At 46.4% G+C, this 20,722-nt stretch overlaps 3 protein-coding genes across 4 annotated transcripts in view; 2 read left to right on the top strand and 1 right to left on the bottom strand.

Moving 5' to 3' along the window:
- UMOD (uromodulin) overlaps positions 1 to 20,722 on the top strand; it is a 293,482-nt gene that overhangs the window by 147,551 nt on the left and 125,209 nt on the right. The gene's annotated exons all lie outside the window — the stretch shown is intronic.
- LOC309329170 (acyl-coenzyme A synthetase ACSM5, mitochondrial-like) overlaps positions 1 to 20,722 on the bottom strand; it is a 267,701-nt gene that overhangs the window by 207,066 nt on the left and 39,913 nt on the right. The window lies entirely within an intron of this gene.
- The window catches only part of GPRC5B (G protein-coupled receptor class C group 5 member B), a 30,628-nt gene continuing 19,075 nt past the window's right edge, over positions 9,170 to 20,722 (top strand). Inside the window, exon 1 of one of the 2 annotated variants that reach the window (XM_081839957.1) lies at positions 9,170 to 9,493. Coding sequence is in view for 1 of the 2 variants with exons in the window: in XM_081839956.1 (XP_081696082.1) it covers positions 14,810 to 14,824 (15 nt within the window). In the remaining variant the exon portion in view is untranslated. Of the gene's footprint in view, positions 9,494 to 14,794; positions 14,825 to 20,722 lie in introns of those variants that run through there. The other variant, XM_081839956.1, reaches the window with a different exon arrangement.

The following is a 20,722-nucleotide window of genomic DNA, read 5'->3' as shown; positions in this document are numbered from 1 at the left end:
ATCCTCTCCCATCAGGCCCAACCAGCATGGTGAAAGGTCACAGATGATAGGGATTCTAATCCATCAATAACAGGAGGGCGCCCAGTTGACTACTCCTAAATTAAAGGATGCTAAATACCCCTTACATCAGATCTGCAGTATAAATCCAGTAACATCTATATGTAAATGGAGTTTCTTTCTTAGATGGTCGCTGCAGCCTGAATTTTAGAGGCAAAAGACTGGAGTCGAAAAGCAAACTTTCAGATATGAAAGAAGAGGTTTCGAAAATGGGGAGTGCTCAGCACCTTACAGCAGAATCCCATGCAGAACTGAGCCCCAAGAGGCCAGCTGCAATCCTTTACTCCAGGAATGCAGCCCTGTGACTCTCCTGCTTGTGGGTGACTCTCCTGCCCTGTGACTCTCCTGCAGGCATCTGGTTGGCCACTGTGAGAACAGGATGCTGGACTCGATGGGCCATTGGGCCTGATCCAGCAAGCTCTTCTTACATTCTTCAGCAAGAATCCTAGGGCCGGAGGTGACGCCCACTCTCTGTCAACAAACTATGTTTGGGTCAAAAAAGGAGGAAAGACTTGGGCAAACACAACAGCAGCTGGACTTATTTTATAATTATAAAACCAAAGGGCAGTGATAGCAAAGAGGTGGAGCAGCAGGGTTAGGAGACCCTAGGAGTAGGTAGAGGGTCCTTCGCTGGGCTCTGGGTGATGTTCATCAGTGCCGCCTCCTTTTATTTATTAAAGTCCACACAGCCTTATGATTTTACACCCACCCCACCACCAAAATCTACAGATCAAATGTGCTCTCATCTTAACATCCCCCTCCATCTCATCCCTAAAGACTGTCTGATTCCTGATGCTCCACCTCAATCAGCAGGATCCTCGGGTGAAGTACTTCTGGCTGCACATGCCCCTGAGATTCATTTGACCTTCACAAGCATGGCAGGCCTTGCCCTGTGGAACTCCCTGCTCATAGACATTTGGCAGGAACCATCCCTCCCTCCCTTCAGACATTTCCTGAAAACTACATTGTTTAAACAGGTATTTGGACTATGAAGTTTCTCTTTTTAAGCAAACAGTATTTAATGTTTTATTGATGTTTATAAGGATGTTTAATGGATTTTTTTCTGACTTTATTCTTACATGTTGTATACCACACTGAAATATATTTTTACTGAAAGCATGGACTACAAACACCTAAATAAAGAAATAAACTGATGTTGCAGAAAATATCATATTTTTAATTATTATTGTTATTGCACCTTGGAACAGCTTTGCAATGGCCGTTGGCTTTGAATCCACTCATCCTCGCCCTACATCAGCCAAGGAAAACTCCTTTAGCCTTGTCACTATTCATTCTTCAGAACCATCAGATGCTCCGTTGCTATGGAAACAGGATGCCATGTGGAAGAAGAAAACAAATGTGGCGCTCTCTCTCTCTCTCTCTCTCTCTCTCTCTCTCTCCTCAAGGAAGTTTCTCTGAACGCAACTTCAAAACTAGCAGAAGTTAAGAGATTTTATTTTCTGGATGGAGATTTTACAGATCCTAGGATTGCTGCAAATATTGACAGTGATCTGCCAAGAAATGAGTGAATCAATTGAAATAGAGTTTCTCAAGAACCCCCCTTTGCTCTTCCAGGATTCCTGCTCCTTTCCAAAGGGCTTGCACAGGAGAATGTCCCTGGGGTTAGGACTTCACCTTATGCCTTAGGAACCATTCAGATGTAACGTTTTGAACCTGCAAAGTTGATTTTTGTTTTTTTTTTAATAATATTTTTATTAAGTTTATGAAATACAGAAAAAAAGAATAAAAGACAGATATAGAAAATAAAATAGAGAAGTTACAAATTTCCATAATCCTTTTTTTCAGCAAATCCAATGGACTTCCCCGCATCTTCCTAACCCTGCGTTCTCTGTGATACAAAACATCAGCAATTTGTTAACTTATTTCAAAACTTATTGTATCTTACATTTTATCATGTTATCTAATTTCCAAAGTGTTGTAACCGACATCTTATACGTTTTAACTTAAACATAATAAAGTTATTTCATTATTCCACCTCTGACTTCTTGTACCTTAATTTCCATTTCATTAATTTACAATTGCTGAAGCTGGAGTTTCCTCAAAAGTGCATTTTTTAACATTCATACAACTTATAATGTTTTTTCAAATAGTCTTTAAATTTTTCCCAGTCTTCCTCGATTGTTTCTTCTCCCAAGTCTCGGATTCTGCCAGTCATTTCGGCCAGTTCCATGTAGTCCATCAACTGCGTCTGCCATTCCTCCAGCGTGGGTAAATCTTGTGTCTTCCAATGCTTAGCAATCAGGATCCTTGCTGCTGTGGTAGCATACATAAAAAAAGTTCTATCTTTCTTAAGTACTCTCTGGTCCACAATGCCCAGAAGAAAGGCCTCCGGTTTCTTAGGTAAGGTAAATCTAAGTACCTTTTTTAGTTCATTATGAATCATCTCCCAAAAGGCCTTCACTTTCGGGCAAGTCCACCAGAGGTGAAAGAATGTCCCTTCCGCCTCTTTACATTTCCAACATTTGTTGTCAGACAGGTGATATATCTTAGCAAGTTTGACTGGGGTCATGTACCACCGGTATATCATTTTCATAATATTTTCCTTCAAGGCACTACATGCCGTAAATTTCATTCCGGTGTTCCATAACCTTTCCCAGTCTTCAAACATAATGTTGTGCCCCAAGTCCTGCGCCCATTTTATCATGGCGGATTTGACTGTCTCGTCCTGTGTATTCCATTTAAGCAGCAAGTTATACATTCTCGAAAGTAGTTTATTTTTTGGCTCTAACAGTTCTGTCTCTAATTTCGATTTTTCCACCTGGAATCCAACCTTTTTATCCACTTTAAAAACCTCCTGAATTTGAGCATAGTGCAACCAATCTCGCACCTTGTTTTTTAATTTTTCCAAGCTCAGCAACCTCCAATTGTCTCCAATTTTTTCAATTATTTCCCAATATTTAGGCCAGTAGGCTTCCATGTTAAGTCTCTTACGTGCCTTGGCCTCCACCGGTGAGAGCCACCTCGGAGTCTTACTCTCCAATAAGTCCTTATATTTTGTCCAGACCATCAAAATTGCTCTTCTGACAATATGGTTTTTAAACAATTTGTGAACTTTAACCTTGTCATACCACAAATATGCATGCCACCCAAAAGCATTATCAAACCCTTCCAGATCTAGGACATCAGTGTTTTCCAATAAGATCCAATCTTTCAACCAGCAGAAGGCTGCAGATTCATAATATAACCTCAAGTCTGGCAGGGCAAATCCCCCTCTTTCTTTCGCGTCAGTTAGCAAAGTTGATTTTTGTTAAGGTTCTTTAGGAGGCATGGGGAAGCTCTTTCAGACTGAGGACCACATTCCCTCAAGGACAACAACCTGGAAGAGCATATGCCACTGTGGAGCAGATCTAGCGGCAAAAAGGGGGTGTGGCCAGGGGCAAAAGTAGGAGCGAGGGACGTAAGTCTTACCTTAATACAGTAGGTTGCATTCCATCCAGGGATGGGGAACAGGTGGTCCTCCAGATGTTGCTGGACGACAACTCCCATATTCTCTGATCACTGGCCATGTGGACTGGGACTGAGAGTGCAGCAACAGCTGGAGGTTAGATATATGGCATCAGGTGTAGGGCAAGTGTATAGGCCAAATGGGGAGGTCTAATGGACTTCATACGACCAGCAGACCAGAGGTTCCCCTACATCAGGGTACTGTACTACATGACCATTGGCCATGCTTGCTAGGGCTGATGGGAGCTGTAGTACAGCAACATCTGGAGGACCAAAAGATTTCCACCCCTGAGTGGAATGCAGCCTACATCTGGTGTTTTGCTTGCGTAGTTCCATAACAACCTTTCTGCCTCAGCCTTCCTTCTGCAGTTCCTCACCACCACCTCTAACCAAGAGCTGAAAACATTTTATCAACTTTGTGATTTCACTGCTTGATGAAGCGCAGGTTATTGAGATCATCCTCTGCAACGTTTTTCCAATGCAGAAAACAATTTGGAGTGGGTCTTTAACTCTTAGATTCATCCAAGGAAATTTCTGTATGTCCCCCCCACACGCACCCTCTCTCTCTCTGTCTTTTTGGGGAAAGACAGCTGAAAAGCTATATACCTACTTTCCTCATTTCAACCCCCCTCCCCAATGTCATTGCACCACAACTCCCACCACCGTGGTCTTTGGCCATGATGGCTGGGACTGATTAGAGTTGGGACTCCAACAAGTTCTGGAGGGCACCAGGTTGCAGAAGGATGTTATATACCTTATATAGCTTAAGAGCTTCCTCAGAGCTCTGCTCAAAGATCCTTTGATACAGGGGTAGCCAATATGGTGTTATCTCCAGATGTAGCAGAACCACAACTCCCATCAACCCCCGTCAGCAGGGCCAACAGCAAGGGCTGAGAGGAGCTGTAGTACGACAACATATGGAGGTCACCATGTTGCCAAAGACATTTCGTGGACAGTGACCTGGAATAGGGCCTTTGAAGGGAGATCCATTCTGTTCCTGCCTCAATAGGTTTTAGACCAGGGATGGGGAACTTTCAAGATGTGGTTTCACTCCAGCTCCCCTCGGCCCCGGCCAATGAGACCAATGGTCAGGGATAATGGTTTATGAAAATATAAGCAAAAGATTCCATCTTTTTTGCTAACTCCCAGTGGACACACAGAATGCACTTACATGCCATCAGCTTATGATGAGAGCTATTTTTAATACAAATGTCTCTCGTACAACAGGAGAGGTCCAAGCTCTTAAGGAAAGCAACAGGCTGCTAATGAATGGAACGCCTTGAGTGAGGCCCAAACCTCTTTCAGGCTACAGTCTGTCTCTCTCGCTTAGGCATTTCAGAGACAAAAAAAGAAGGCGCCAATGAAGCCGCGTTTACCAAGGTCACATGGTGTGGCGATCAAACAGGGTCCCCGGACGTTTCACCGTCATCCCTATGCCACCACTTTATTTCTCGCTGCCACCACCCAGGCCCTACCTGGTACAATACTGAGTCCAGTCAGGGTTAAATTGGAACATAAACTTCTGCTTATTTATTGCAGTTTAACAAGCGTGTGGTTTCATAAACGGTATTGGTCAATTACAATCATGGGGTGCCTATCCAGACCTATAACTTCTGCTACCTGCTCTCACTCACTAAACCACCTCTCAGCTATTTACTTGTCTTCCTGGTTCTTAACTGTTCCTGACTCAGCTTATTTCACTACACTAACTCAACCTACCCACAGACTCTATCCCAATTCACTCCCACTCCAACCAACCACCCAACTCCCAACGAACTCCTCCCTTCACCCCTCTCAAAGCTGGTTTTATAGTCCCTCTGACTCCACCCCCCTGGGTTCTGATTGGGTAACCTGTTTAACTATTTCAACTCCAGCACTCTCATATGTTAGTCACACATGGTAGTAGTAGCTTCAGGCAAGATCTCAACAGAAGCTGCCCTCATTGCTTCTCCTCGCTTCTCCAGCAGCAGGGGCAGGCAGGGCATCCTTGGGGGTGCCACCCCACAGGATTCTGCCGCCCAAGGATGCTGCCTCAGTCCGCCTCATGGATGGGCCAGCTCTGATTGGATTAGACGCCCTATTTCAAGAGATAGCCAAGAAGGCTCCTTCCAGAAGCTGTGGAGGCCAACTCCCATCAGTCCAGCCAGTGTGGCCAAGAGTCAAGGACTTTGGGAGTTGTAGTCCACAACACAGGAGGCAGACCCCAGCTGGACTCAATTCCCAGAATTATCAACAAGCTTTTTATCAACAGTGGAATGGACTCCCTAGAAGGGTGGTGGGCTCTCCTTCCTTGTAGGTCTTTAAACGGAGGTTGTATGGCCATCTGTCATGGATGCTTGAGTTGAGATTCCTGCATTGCAGGGGGTTGGACTAGATGACCCTTGGAGTCCCAACTCTACAATTCTGTATATAACTTTGGTCTTCCTCTAAACTGCAGCCAGCCTGGATTATAATCTCAGCCATTTTTTTAAAAAAGGCAATGCAGGAAAATCAAACAGAGAGGAAATTCTGAGCAACTGTAACCTCGTCAATGTCAAGAGCTGCCCCAAAATTCTCTTTTAAAGCCTTTCAAAGAGAGAGAGAGAAGAATGCCAGGCATATTTTGAAAGAAATAAGAACTAACGTTCCTCCATGGAAAGAACCCTCTCAAGGGACTAGAGATGGTTACGCTTCAAAGATCTCTGCTCACAATACAGCAGGAACTTTGAAGGGAATATTTAGTGGTTTTGGGCATCAAATACCCTTGTGCAATGCAGAGTGAAGCAAGGACATTTTTCCTGAAACCATCCTTTGGTGCAACAATTTCCCCTCCTTTCCTCTGACAGTGTGGAAGATCAAGCAGAGGAGTGACAAAAAAAAATCTGTTTTCTATAAAAACCTTTTTAAAAAAAGAAAAATCCATTTTCCAAGATTAAAGTAGGAGGAGACCAAGTTGTCTGGCTGGTAATTCATCCACGCAGCTCAAAGCTCCCAAATTTCAGTAACCTGGAATAGCTTAGGTCACAACCTTCTATTTTTCTTTTAAATTGTTTTCATTGAAGATTTTCTTGGGTTACAAAAGTACATTCAGCGTCTCTGTTTTCAGTTCACAGAGTCCTTTCTACAGATCAGTTATATTCAATGTGATGCTGTGGCGATCACACAGGGTCCCCGGACGTTTGACGGTCTGCTGATCCCTGTGGCACCACTGTGATTGCTTCCCCGCTGCCACCAACCCGTTTCTCTCAGGTACACACAGAGTCCAGACAGTTGTTAACATTAAATAAAATAAGCAAGTTTATTTTATAAGTATTAACAAGGTTATGGTTTTAGATAATTTTTCTTGTCAGTTTCTTAATCTTAGTTTCTTTACTGACCTATACCTTCCTAATAATTTATAACTGATTATTCCAACTGTCTATCTGACTCCTCCTAACAGTTCTTCTCACTCTCTCACATCAAAACTAGACCAACCCACAGACTTATCCTCCCTCTTCCTTCTGCAACTCCCAACTGACTTCCAAACAACTCCAATTCTAACTCTAACTCCTCCATTTGGGTTCCCACTGGCCAATCACTTCACACTCGTTTAACCCTTTCCTTATGACCCACCTAGGAGGGAAAACGCCACAGAGGCGCTCATGTTATAGCCAGTATAAGTTTGGAGAAGAGGAGAGGTGGGGAGGAGGTGGGAGAGAGAGAGAAGGGGGGGATGCTAAACTTTTGTTCTTTTACATAGTGTATGTGCGAGATTTTTGTGTCACTGTCATGAGAGTAGGTTCTATTTCTATTCATTTATATTTTATCGCATGTGGTGGTCTTGTAGTAAAGTTAAGGCTTACTGGGAAATGATATACAATGAAATGAAAAGGATGTTTAAAATAACATTTTTTTTTTTTAAAAAGAATCCTTTCTCTTGGGAATTATAGAGATAGAACTACCTAAATTTTATAGAAATTTATTTATGTATGCGACTACAGCAGCAAGAATGTTACTTGCCCCAAAATGGAAAGAAGAAGCAAAGGAGGAATGGACACAAAAACTTATGGAATATGCAGAAATAGCAGGAGAATAAGAAATCAAGATAGCAAACTTTTTATAAAAGAATGGAAATGGTTTATGGAATATTTACAGATAAATTGTAAACAGATAAAAACACTGGCAGAGTTATTGCAATAACCTGCAGCTACATAAGAGTATATATATAAGTAAATGAGTAAGTTAAGTTGGATATGCAGAAGATATTAAAAATAAATTTATGGAACCGCAGAAAGAGGGGAAAGGAAGTCAGGTTTTAAAATGTCAAAATGATTGTAAAATCATTTGTAAAAATCCATCCTCCAGGATGTAACCAATTTGAACTTTGGCGTTGCTACAGTTTCTTCTCTTTTCAACAGTTCTACTTTGGGTTCTGCTGTTTTCAAATAACGTTTTCCTACAGCCTTTGTCTTTAGTAAGGATTTTAAAACATGGTAGCGACTTTCAATGTTTGCTAAGGCAGAATAGTAACAGATCAAGGTTTCCTAATACAACAAACTGGTGTAAAGAACCCAGATTCACATGCTGCAAAGCCATCCCAATGATCGTTTGTTTTGCATTTATTGATCATCACCATCACTTTGCTATTTACTAGGCTTGATTACATTGGTTTCTCATTTTCATCTCCATCAAAACTTTTATAATTCTTTATTGATTCATCTGTTTAGTATATAACGACTCCAGAGCTACATGTCATGAATTCTCTTTTACCTTTTTTGTTGCTACTCTTCTCGTTGCAACAATGGAGTTGAGAGGGACCTCAAAGGCCACCTGCCCTGTTGCTGCTGAAAAATGCTACGCCCTGTATTGATACAGTTTTGTCCTGTATTCCAGGTCTCTTCTCTCTCTCTCTCTCTCTCTCTCTCTCTCTCTCTCTCTCTGTGCCAAGTTAGGGATCATCTCCAAATGCATGCGTTTGAAAGGATGCATGAAAAGTCATGGGTCAGGGTAGCCAAGCGCAGAAAGATTTACAAATTCACGTGTATGTGTGTGCACACGTGCACGTGTGACAAATTCCAGAGGGGCCATCCTGTTAGGCTGCAATAGATGGTAATGGATTGCTCTGTCTGAAGTCACTTCAGATGGGCGGGGGAATGTCCCCCCAACCGCTCCACCCCACCCTGTCCAGTATTTTGCCAGAACAAAGGAGATCCTATGAGAAACGTCAGTTAAAGGAAAGTCTCATCCCCTTGGGAATCATCTCAATGAGTGGAGAGTTCCCAATGTAAAAGGCGCATCACATAAAAGTCGCGGGGGGGGGGGACGGACAGAGGGCTGCAGTTCCTAACGATACTTATCTGGGAGTGAGGCCCATTAAGTCCAACAACAGGCCTTCCTTCGGATGGCACGCGGCTCTGAAGGCGCATCTTTCCGGCGGGAAATACAAACCAGCCAGCCAAGTCCCCTCCCCGTCCAACCCTCCTGCTCCGGAGTGGCTGTTCCATGAATCCGGCGCGGCGCCCGTTCCCTTTCCCACCCGCGCGCGGCTCGGGGGGCGCTGTGGGCCGCGAGAGGCCTCCCAGGAGCCAGGCGAGAGGAGGAGGAGGCGGCGTCGGAGGCGGCGCTTGGCCGGGGCGGGGCAGCTTGGACGGCGCGCCCGGCGGGGCGCAGGGAGCTCAGACGCGGAGCAGGCGGCGAGCGAGGCGCAGTGGCCAGGGCGCACGGTCCAGGGTGTCCTGCGCGCGGCGGCTGCCCGGAGGGCGCCCCCCTGGCGCCTTGGCTGCTCCTCCTCCTCCTCTCTTCCCCATGAGCCGGGCCGGGGGGCTGGCCGTGCATGTTGCTGCAGCTGTTGGGGAGGCGGCGGCGGCGCCGCGGACGGGTCTGCTGAGCGCTCCGCTCCCCGCGCCCCTGCCGCGAATGTGACCCTGCGCTCGGCTTGTGCGCCTCGGCTCTTGCGCCTCGCCATCCGGCTACTCCCAAGGAAGGAAGGAGGCAGCCAACCGGCCGGCCAAGGGTGAGGGAGGCACCGCGGTGGGGAGGTGGGTGAACGGGATGACACGGGACCCTCTGCGTATCGTGAGAAGGGGTGACGTGATAGAAAACGTGGGGAGGCGGGAGAGAAGGGGAATCTCTCCTCCGGACACGTGCAGCGGCGCTATGCAAGTTGCTCTTGAAGCTAGCCCTCGGAGAAAAAGTGTGTGAGGAGGAAGGGGAAAGGTGGGGCCACAGCACGGGCAGTTCACACGTTACACCAGGCAGAGCTGTCTCTGCACCGGTACTGGCGTGCGCTCGCCCGGCTCCTCGAAGGTGGACGCGGACTGTACACTCCCGCAACCTTCCGCATGAAGGTCCAGCTCCAACGTTTGAGGATACGGGTCTGTGCGCTCGTTGGATGTAACGTGGGAATATCTCCGGAGAATTAAAAAAGTGCCGCACACGTGTGTATGGGGAATGGTGGGTTTTCTTCCCCCCGACCCCTAACGTATTTATTTTTTTAAACTGGATGAAGAAGACTTGCATAACTTGTGTGGAGTTTTGGGGATCATGATGGAAGTGATTTTGGTCCCGTCCCCCATGGTATCGTGTGTAGACCCACAACCGAAACGCTAGCTAGAGATACGCCGGGGGAGGGGCGGTGCCATAAAAGACCCGGCGGTCTGCAGGCAATTTATTGGGACTTCAGTTCCAGGGAGTGCAGAGAAACGTAACTTCCAAGTAAACTGCGGGTGGTAGGATTGCAAGCCTTTCTGTTACAGCCTGGTGCAATATGTACCTCTGTTTGTTTTTGTGTGTGTGTGTGTGTGTGTGTGTGTCTATCTAAAGTTGCACATGCACATCCCAAACCCCTTAAAATATTTGACGAGGTTGTTCTGCGTTACCGCATTGCATTGTTTTGGCTAAACAAAACGGGGGAGTAAGTAAGGGGTAATTCTTTGGAGCTGTTGTTTAGGGGAGTTCAGAACTTACTGGAGAGTTGGGAGTCATTCTTGAGGTTATTACTCACAGAGCATACGAGAGCAGTGTATAAATATATATGCTCACATTTGCTGAGCTCAAGAGAGAACTTTGGCTAGCTTGTTTGGAAGGGGGAGATTGTGCTCTTGTTTGTTTGTTTGTTCGTTATGGGGGAATTGTTAAACCTTACTCTTAAGGGGAGCCAAATGGGGAAAGAAGTCTTGGGAGAGGAATAGGGTTGAGTTCAAGGTGCTTAAGAAAGCTACCTTTTACCAGACCATCTAGCACAGTTACTTGCCAGGATTTCAGACATGGGATCTCTCTCTCTCTCTCCAGCCCTATCTGGAGATGCCAGGGATTGAATCCTGGGACTTTCTGCCTGTAAAACAGATGCTGTGCTGTTGAGCTGCACCTTTCCCCAATAAGCTATGGTTGGGGGGGGATGCCTAGCCCAAGCCAGAGAGGCAGAAAACTCTCTCTGCAAAATGTGGTGCATTGACCTCCCTTTCCTGGCTGGGGGGAGGAGGGGGAGGAAGCAGCTAGGTTTGTTCTCCATGCCTCCTTACTTTCTGTTAATGCTTTATTGGAGAGGTGGATAGAGAATATTCTTTGCATCCATAAGCAAACCGAGAACTAATCAGGTGCTGCGTTTGGGGCTGGACTTGAGGGTAGAGGCCTGATGCCCCACGCTGCAGAACAAGCAGGAAGCACCCCCCCCTCCATGCTTGGTGTTTTTGTTTGTTTTTGGAAGTATTGCATCTTGCCATGGAGAGGGTGGGAAATTTTCTAGAGCCTAAAACTGCCTAACTGCAACACTGGAATTAAAGGTCAAATAGAAAGAGGAAAAGTATCTGTCAGGCTTTTTTGTTCTGCTCTTCTTGAGGCTGGGGTGGGGGTGGAGGAGACCTGGGGGGGTATTTGTGCCCCCCCCAGCACGTGGGTGCCTTTGTGAGCTTAGTGGGACTAAGCTGTGTGTATGTGTTAGCTGGCTTTGAGCCCAGGTCTAAGTTCCTCTAACCACTATGCTGTGCTACCTCTCTTGCTTTGTACTCGCTAGTATACGACATCAGCATAGTCCTATGCTTGCCTGCTCCTAAGTACTCCAAGGAGAGTGAGTTTTGGACTGCAGCCTGTATCTTGCTGCAGAACTGAAGTCATGGGCATGGGATGGAGAGGGAGCTAAAATATGGGTTTTGATTGGGCAGATCTTTGAAGAAACCCCATAGGGTGCTGCTGCATTTTGTCCTGTTCTCACAGTGGCTATCCAGATTTCTGTAGGAAGCCCCCAAGCACAGGAGCTGAGCACAACTCTCCCTGCTTGCGATTCCAAGCAAATAGCATTCAGAGGCAGACTGTGTTGGCTGGTGGAGGTAGGACATAGAATCAGGGCTGGTAGCCAGGAACTTGCATATGGACTTTCCTTTCCTTCTTTCGGTTCCCTTAGACACATGGAAGGGGTCAATCAACCCCCCCCCACTTCATGCAGTTTTGGGGGGGTGCATTAGTGGCTGTTCTTGCTCTTTGCTAGCTGGGAAATAAGGGAACCCCTGGCTGGTGCAGCTGATCTGAATGCAAGCTAAAAAGCAGGCATAGGCAAACTTTGGCCCTCCAGATGTTTGGGACTACAATTCCCATCATCCCTGACCACTGGTCCTGTTAGCTAGGGATGATGGGAATTGTAGTCCCAAACATCTGGAGGGCCGGAATTTGGCTATGCCTGTGAACTGGCAATACTCCCCCCTCTGCTCTGCATGGACCAGGGTCATAAACAGAGGTGAGGAACCTCCAGCCCAGAAGCCAGATGTGGCCCTCCAGACCTTTCTACCTGGCCCTTGAAGCTCTGCTCAAGCCACACCCCACCCAGGCCACGCTTTCCCTCCCTGGAGTATAGAATCATAGAATTGTAGCATTGGAAATGACCCCAGGGGTCATCTAGTCCAACCGTCTGCAATGAGGCCTTTGCAGTTTGGTCATGCTTCCAGACTGCTTGGATGGAGGACAGAGGAGGGCAAGTTTGAAGTGGGCTGCTGTGCAAAGGTAAATCGTGTTACTCCCCACCAACTTTAGCTTCTGATCGTGCCAATCACAGATGTGTGGCCTCTGTAAGGGAATGCAAAAAGGTTGGGTCTGAAAAAGGTTGCTGAGCCTGGATCTTCAATATGTTCTGACATCCAGGTCTCGAAGAGCATTTGAGATGCACCTTTTGGACTCATTTATATTCCCTGTGCCAATGTGCAAGCTTTATGGTTGTGCAGAACTCTTTCTTTGCCCCAGGAGGATTGTGCATATTCCAAGATATAGAAATTTTGTGCTGAGCTCAAGAACGGGCGTGAAGAGTGAGGGGCCTGGAGAACTGGGGCGGCTGCCTTTGACAAGTCATGCTTGTTCAGTTGTTGCTGCACAGTTATTGGCTTGCATTTGTACCATGCCTTCTTCCAAGGAGCACAAGTTGATGTACGTGGTTCCCTTCACCCCCATTTTATCCTCACAACAACCCTGTGAAGTAGGCTAGACTGAGAGACAGCAACTGGCTTCAGGGCCAGGTGAGGATTATATAGAATTGTAGAGTTCTGTGGATCATCTAGTCCTGGGTTTCCCAAACTTGGGTCTTCAGCTGTTGTTGGACTACAATTCCCATCATCCCTAGCTTGGTCAGGGATGATAGGAACTGTAGTCCGAAAACAGCTGGTGACCCAGGTTTGGGAAACCCTGATGTAGTCCAACTCCCTACAATGCAGGAATATGCAGCTGTCCCATATGGGGATCGAACCTGCAACCTTGGCGTTATCAGCTCCACGCTCTAACCAACTGAGCTATCCAGGCTCTGGAACCCTGGTCTCCCCCTGGTCCTGGTCTGACACGCTACACACGCCGGCTCTTGATGCAGCGTGTTTATATGCAAAGAACTCGCCAAAGCTCACTTGGTCCACAGCTGCGGCAGATTGACAGCTCTGATCCCACCCCCCACCCCCTTAGCCCAGATGGAACTGACATGCTATTGATCTTTGCAGCGGTGGCAGGGCAGGGGGAGTGAGGGCTTAAATGCAAATCTTCATTATCATGACCACAGTGCCCCTGCTTCTCTAGAGAGAGATAGAGAATTAGCTCCATAGCAGACGGGCAGTCTGGAGCTGAGACTCTGGATGGGGGATTAGGCTGGATATAGGGCAGTCAGGAAAGAGGGGGAGGGGCAGGGGGCTGCATCCAGCATTAGGGGTGATTGATAGGGGGTTGAATGATGGGGGAGATCTGCTGGGGGTGTGTGCATGCCAGCCGCTGGAGAAAGATGGCAGATAAGACTGACATGATGGGATAGAGAATCGGAGGGGGGGTAGGTGTCACCCAGAGGGGATTAAGAGTGGGGCAGGGTGGAGGGATGTTGATGCAACACACACTGTTTATGTGCTGTGGTGGGGAGAGTGAGATCATTGTTCATTTGCCTATCCCAGTTTCGGCACTGATCTGAGCAGCCACTTACAGAGAGGGCTGCTTAAGATAAATCTCACATTGCTTACATACTGTGGGTCGGAGTCAACCAGCTTCTGCTCAGCTGAAATGAATGGGCCCTCGGTAGCCACAGCCGTTAATTTTGGGCAGAAGTTGACTATGACCTCATAGTCCCCTGCCCCAGAATCTCAGGAACTGCAGTTTGCTAAGGGTGCTGAGAGTTGTAGCTCTCTGTGAGGGGTGAACTTCAGTCCCCAGAATTATTTGAGAGACATGTGTTTTAAATCTATGTTATGTATACAGGGTTATTGATGGGGGAGGAGATAGCCTTCTGCCAGCCTCTTCTCTCCCTCCAGGCTCTGTTTAGCCTTAGAGCTCTCTCTCTCTCTCTCTCTCTCTGTGTGTGTGTGTGTGTGTGTGTGGAAGGGGTGCATAGGATCCCCCAGGGTCCAATGCTAAAGTGAACCGTTTGCAGAGCTTGCATTGGAGGTGGGAAGTTGGGCTGGGAGAGAGCAGAGCTTTTTGGCAGGCAAGGACCCCTTCGCAGCTGGATCTGTTTATTATTGCTTAGTAAGTGGGTGGCGCTTGCCTCCTCTCCACCCTTAAAAAACAAGCCGTGACTTCTCCGCACAAGCTCTCTTATTTACACTTGTTTATCCAGGGGATAACAGGATTTCCTCTGTGTTGAACCGATGCACTTATTACACTAGCAGTCTTGTCAAGCTGCAGTGAAGGGCCAGACCCATGAACATCCGGGTGGTGGCGTAGGGTGCCCTTGCCGTGCCCATCTGTGTCTGCAGTGATTTATTTCCCTGATGAAGCCCAGAGGGATGCTTCTTTTGAAAACAAATAAATAAAATCCACAAAGCAAGGGAAAGATGCAGCTTCAAATACATCCTTACGTTCTTGGGTTAACAGAAGAGATCCAATGCAGAGGTTAAAGGTAAAGGGACCCCTGACCATTAGGTCCAGTTGTGACTGACTCTGGGGTTGCCATGATCATCTCGCTTTATTGGCCGAGGGAGCCAGCGTACAGCTTCTGGGTCATGTGGCCAGCATGACAAAGCCACTTCTGGCGAACCAGAGCAGCGCACGGAAATGCCGTTTACCTTCCCGCAGGAGTGGTACCTATTTATCTACTTGCACTTTGACGTGCTTTCGAACTGCTAGGTTGGCAGGAGCAGGGACCGAGCAACGGGAGCTCACCCCGTTGCGGGGATTCGAACCGCCGACCTTCTGATCAGCAAGTCCTGGGCTCTGTGGTTTAACCCACAGCGCCACCCGCGTCCCTTAATACAGAGGTTATCTTGCTACAAAATCTAGTAACCTCAGTGATTTATTTTGTTGACCATTCTTTATTAAATCTGTTTTCTTGCTTGAAGGAGACGTGATGGCCAATAGCAAGCAATGAAATGTCTTTAAAACAATTCCAAATACAGACACAGGCTTTTTAAGGGCCAGGGGTCCACTCTTGAGTCCCAGGCCTGAGGTCTTCCCACTTGTAAATGGAGCAAAGCTTGCAATCAAACAGCAATCAGACTGCTAGCACATTTGCAAAGCTAAGCAGACTGGCCCTCATGGCCTCTGACTCAGGAATCCATTCCCTAATATGAAAGGCCTGGGCAAAAGATTGCTTGCTTGGTGCTGAGAGCTACATGCTCAGAGGCACTCTTTATCATTTGTGTATTTCCAGTGAGGTGAGCCCTTGCTTTCAAAGCAGGTTTCCATGATGAGGTTTGGCTGAAATATAAGTGTTTCTCTACATCTGTGCTCCTATGCAATGATGGAGATGTTGGTAGGACACATGACTGTTCACACAGAAGGTCTCAGTTTCAATCCTCAGCATCTCCAGTTTAAAAAGGACCAGGTAACCGGTGATAGGAAAGACCTGTGCTCAAGATTTCATGCTACTGGGATAGGTGGACCGGTAGTCTGACCTGATTTTTTTTTTTTTTAATAAATAGTTATTAAGGTTTTTTTATAAAAGAAATGCACAGATAATAGACAACATTAGATATGTCATAACAAAATCTCATAACTTCTTTGGACTTCCTCACGTCTCCTGCTCCCACTTACATCGTTGAATAATTTTTTCAAGCAAATTATCATTCTTATTTCCACTCATTTAAAAATAGTCTAACAATTCTCCAGAAGGTTTATATTTTCCTTAATCTCAATTATCGTCAAATTCCGGTCTAATTTAGTGGTGACCAATTATTTTATGATCAAGCATCCTTCTTAACATGCAACCAAATTACAATATTTTTGTAGATAAATCTTAAATTTCTTCCAATCCTCTTCAATCCTTTCTTCTCCCAGGTCTCGGATTCTGCCAGTCATCTCCGCCAGTTGCATATAGTCCATCAGCTGCATCTGCCACTCTTCCAGTGTGGGTAGATCTTGAGTTTTCCAGTTCTTAGCGATGAGTATCCTTGCTGCCGTTGTTGCATACATAAAAAATGTTCGGTCCTTCTTTAACACCTTCTGGTTGACAATACCCAGGAGGAAGGCTTCTGGTTTCTTAGTGAAGGTATACTTAAATACCTTTTTCAGCTCATTATATATCATTTCCCAGAAGGCCTTCACTTTAGGGCAGGTCCACCAGAGGTGAAAGAATGTTCCTTCATTTTCTTTACATTTCCAACATTTATTATCAGGCAAATGGTATATTTTGGCAAGTTTAACTGGGGTCATGTACCATCTGTATATCATTTTCATTACATTTTCCTTCAAAGCATTACATGCAGTGAAGTTCAGCCCATTGGTCCACAACCTTTCCCAGTCCTCAAACATAATGTTATGCCCAATGTCCTGTGCCCACTTTATCATAGCCGATTTAACCATTTCGTCTTGTGTGTTCCATTTTAACAGCAAGTTATACATTCTAGATAATACCTTAGTCTTTGGTTCTAACAATTCTGTTTCCAACTTCGATTTCTCCACCTGGAACCCTAACTTTTTATCATTTTTAAAAACTTCTTTAATCTGAGCGTAATGTAACCAGTCTCGCACTTTATCCTTCATTTTCTCCAAACTCTGCAATTTCCAATTGTCTCCATCTTTATCAAATATTTCCCAATATTTTGGCCCGGTAGTCTGACCTGATAGTCTAATCTGATGAAGCAAGATACCATGACCCAGAGCAGGAATAAGGGAACCCTGTGCCTTCTGGGTGCTGTTGGACTCCCAATTCTCATCAGTCTCAGCCAGCATGGCCAGAGGCAGGATGAGTTGTAGTCCAGCAACATCTGGAGGCTTGCAAGTTTCTCCATCCCTAATGGGGATCAAGCATGGTGTCTTGTTATTGTTGGGAGTCAAGCAACAACCCTTGCAATAAGTTACCTGAACCAGTGGGGTAGGAGGGTGATTAGGCAGAAGGGCAACCTGTTCTTCCTCCTCTCTATTAGTAACTGCTTGTTGACAAAGTAGATCACTTACTTCCAGGCTTTGCCTTCCTCCTGCTTCTTCTCCAAGTTCGGCCAGTAGCAGCATGTGCTAGTCTTAAATTCTTGGCTGCATCTTGGTCATATTGTCAAACTTAGAATGGCTTTGTTCTCCATGCATAATAAACCTTTAAGTTGTATTGGTCCTTCCGACAAGCGGCCTTACCAGACTATTTCTCTCTGCACACCCCTGCAATATATTTACCAAACTTCCAACAGTTATGAACCACCAATTGGACTGCAGCCCACCCTCCTATCTTTGGTGACTACCCAGGTGCTTGCCAGTGTGCTCCTCCCTTTTTGGGGGAGTCCAGGGCAATCGGGGAAGATTGTTAAACTGACAGATAGGCTGGTAGAAAGTACCAAAGCTGCAGGGCAGAGGTGGAATTAGATGCAGACTGACCCTTGGTCTTTGTTAAGCTCCTCCCCGCCCATTTGCTTTGTAGATCGGATGTGACTTTCTAGCCCTTATGATTGCAGAGATAGATTTGAATATGCAATAGCCGAAAATAAGGAGAAAGCCTGCAGTAGCCTTCAATGGTTGAGTGACTTACCTATCCTTGGCCACAGAACCATCTATCCAACTAGGATTCAGATCGAGCCCTTCCGTCTTCTAAAAATACATTTTTTACTCCACCTCTCCATGTCCCCGAACAGGGTCATAATTCCTCTTAGCAGCCGAAGTGTAGAGCTTTCTCTCTCTCGTGCAGCGTTGTGCAGACTACGAGAAAACCATTGTGGCAGTTCTGCATGCAAAGCACATTGCCATTATTAATTATTGCTCTGCAGCCACGTATCTTCGTCCGCCTGATCGCCGCTCAGCTGTCATTTGTTCCGTTATCAGTCAATGCAGCTTATTCCTTGGATCTGGCGGGGAAAGATTGAGCAGAAATCCGACTCAGCAGCAACTCTGTGGCACGTGGCAGGGTCTGCTTTTGCTTCTGGAGCTGCAGCAGGGAAGAGAAATCTGCTTCAAGGGGCAGAGTTAGGTTTTTGCAGTAGCTCTGCAGTGGTGATTCCAGGCCTTTGAGTCCCTGGGTGGCGAGAATAATGATGGTGCTACGAGGAACTATAGAAAAGAACTGAATTTGCCCCAGTCAATCTGGAAGATTTGAGCAACCTGATCTGGCACCTGAAACACTTCTGTGTCACCCAGGGCTTGGGAACTTATTTCAGCTGGAGGGCCAACTTAAAACTTTCCAGGGGCCACATTCTATTGGCTCATCTAGTCTAGCATCCTGGCTGGGTGCCTAATGCAGTCCTCCATGCCATCATAAAACATCAGACATTAAAAACTTCCTGATACAGGGCTGCTTTCATATGTCTTCTAAAAGTTGTGTAGTTCTTCATCTCCTTGACATCTGATGGGAGGGTGTTACATGGTCGCCACTACTGCTAAGGCCATGTACTTGGTTCCCTATAACCTCACTTCTCCAGAAGGCCCTTGGAGCTGAACCTCAGTTTCCGGGCTGAATGATGGGGGTGGAGATGCTCCTTCAGGTATACTGGGCTGAGGCCATTTAGGGCTTTAAAGGTCAGCACCAACACAATTGTGCTTGGAAATGTACTGGGAGCCAATGTACCGTATTTTTTGCTCTATAAGACTCACTTTTTCCCTCCTAAAAAGTAAGGGGAAATGTGTGTGCGTCTTATGGATCGAATGCAGGCTGTACAGCTATCACAGAAGCCAGAACAGCAAGCGGGATTGCTGCCTTCACTGCGCAGCGATTCCTCTTGCTGTTCTGGCTTATGAGATTCAGAATTTTTTTTCTTCTTGTTTTCCTCCTCCAAAAACTAGATGCGTCTTGTGGTCTGGTGCATCTTATAGAACGAAAAATACGGGTAGTTCTTTTAGGACTGGTGTTATATGGTCCCGGTGGCCGCTCCCAGTCACCAGTCTAGATGTTGCATTCTGGATTAGTTGTAGTTTCCGAGTCAGCTTCGAAGGTAGCCCCATTTGATTGTCTGGCATGGGAAATGGAGAAAAGCAAATGCACAAATCTCTGGCTTCTGCTTGGCTCAGATGTAACCAATTGCACAAAATCACTTCTGTTACTCTGCCTCTTCCTGCCTTTGGGTGTGCAACCCTCAGAAAGTTACACACAATAGGATGCAACCCTTGAGCTGAAATAGCCTCTGAACCAGCCCAGTCTCGTCTATTCTCACGGGGCAAAACTGTACAGTGTCTTGGGCAGAGAAGGTGTTTCCTGTCAGCTGCTACTACCCGACCTTTTCAATGGGGGAGGCAGTTTCACACCCGCTCACCCTGCCAGTTGTCTCCTTTATGGCTTAAAGGGGATTTTCTACCCTGCCCAGCCCTATCTCAGTGGAAAGAGGAAATGAAATACAACTTCTGACTCTGAGTGGTTATCCATGCTGCGTGATCTCTCGGGAAACAGACTTGTCCTAGAATAGCTCGATCACATGGGGGGTACATGACATGAATAAAATATCCAGAAAAATGAAGGAGAAACCTCTTGGAAAGAGTGAGCTGCCTTGAAACCCTCTCTCATTACTTGTTTGGGCAACACTGAAGCAAAACAACTAGCGCAGAATAATTGCACACCCGGAGCCAAAGGCAGTGGGGGGGGGGATGCAAGTTCTGATCATCTGACGTTTGCTCTAAAAGGCTGTTTATCACATCTCTTTCAAACATCCGTGCCGATTGGAATTGCTTCTCCGCAAGGCTTTCCATGAATCAGTGCATTGTTTGATGCGCTGAGTACTGTACAAATTTGCTCCTTTATTTAAAAGTTAAATATACCTGCTTGGGTCATTGGTGCGGCTTGCTGGGTAGAGGTTAGGCTGAGAACATTAAAGACAGTGAGGAGAACCCTGCTGGGTCCGACCAAAGGCCTGTCGTGGGGGGGGGGTAGAGACAGACCTTAGGTCCCAGGGACCAAATGCAGCACCTGAACCCCCCTCCCCAGACCTTGGGATTTTCCCCCATTTCACACCCCTGACTAGCCTTGCTTCACACCCTCCTTGGGTGTTTTTGCATGGCTGGAATTGAACTCTTATAATGCTCATCTGCTTGCCTGGATGGCAGCTAGAGAGAGATGTGTGCAGAAACTACCCAACTGTACAAACTAACATTTACATGCGTCACACTGCCCAGTTCTGTCTCTGGCACCACCCGTCACTGGCAAGTACCCTATCCACCCAAGATGGTTGCCCAGAAGACAGTGAAGCTCTCTGAGGAAAAATGGTTCCCCATCCCTGGGCTACACCCACACTATACCTTCAAAGCACATTCTTTCCCTTTTAGCCACATATTGGGTGCTCACTTTTCTGAATGGTGCTTGGTTCAATAATAGCAAAAGTAATCATTATCATTGCTTAGTAGTAGTAGTCCTTTTTTTACTTATACGGTACCCATCCGACTGGGTTGCCCCAGC

The sequence above is a fragment of the Podarcis erhardii genome, assembly GCF_964252035.2.
Source record: "Podarcis erhardii genome assembly, chromosome: 14".
Taxonomy (NCBI): domain Eukaryota; kingdom Metazoa; phylum Chordata; class Lepidosauria; order Squamata; family Lacertidae; genus Podarcis; species Podarcis erhardii.
This window is presented reverse-complemented; position numbering and strand designations above follow the sequence as displayed.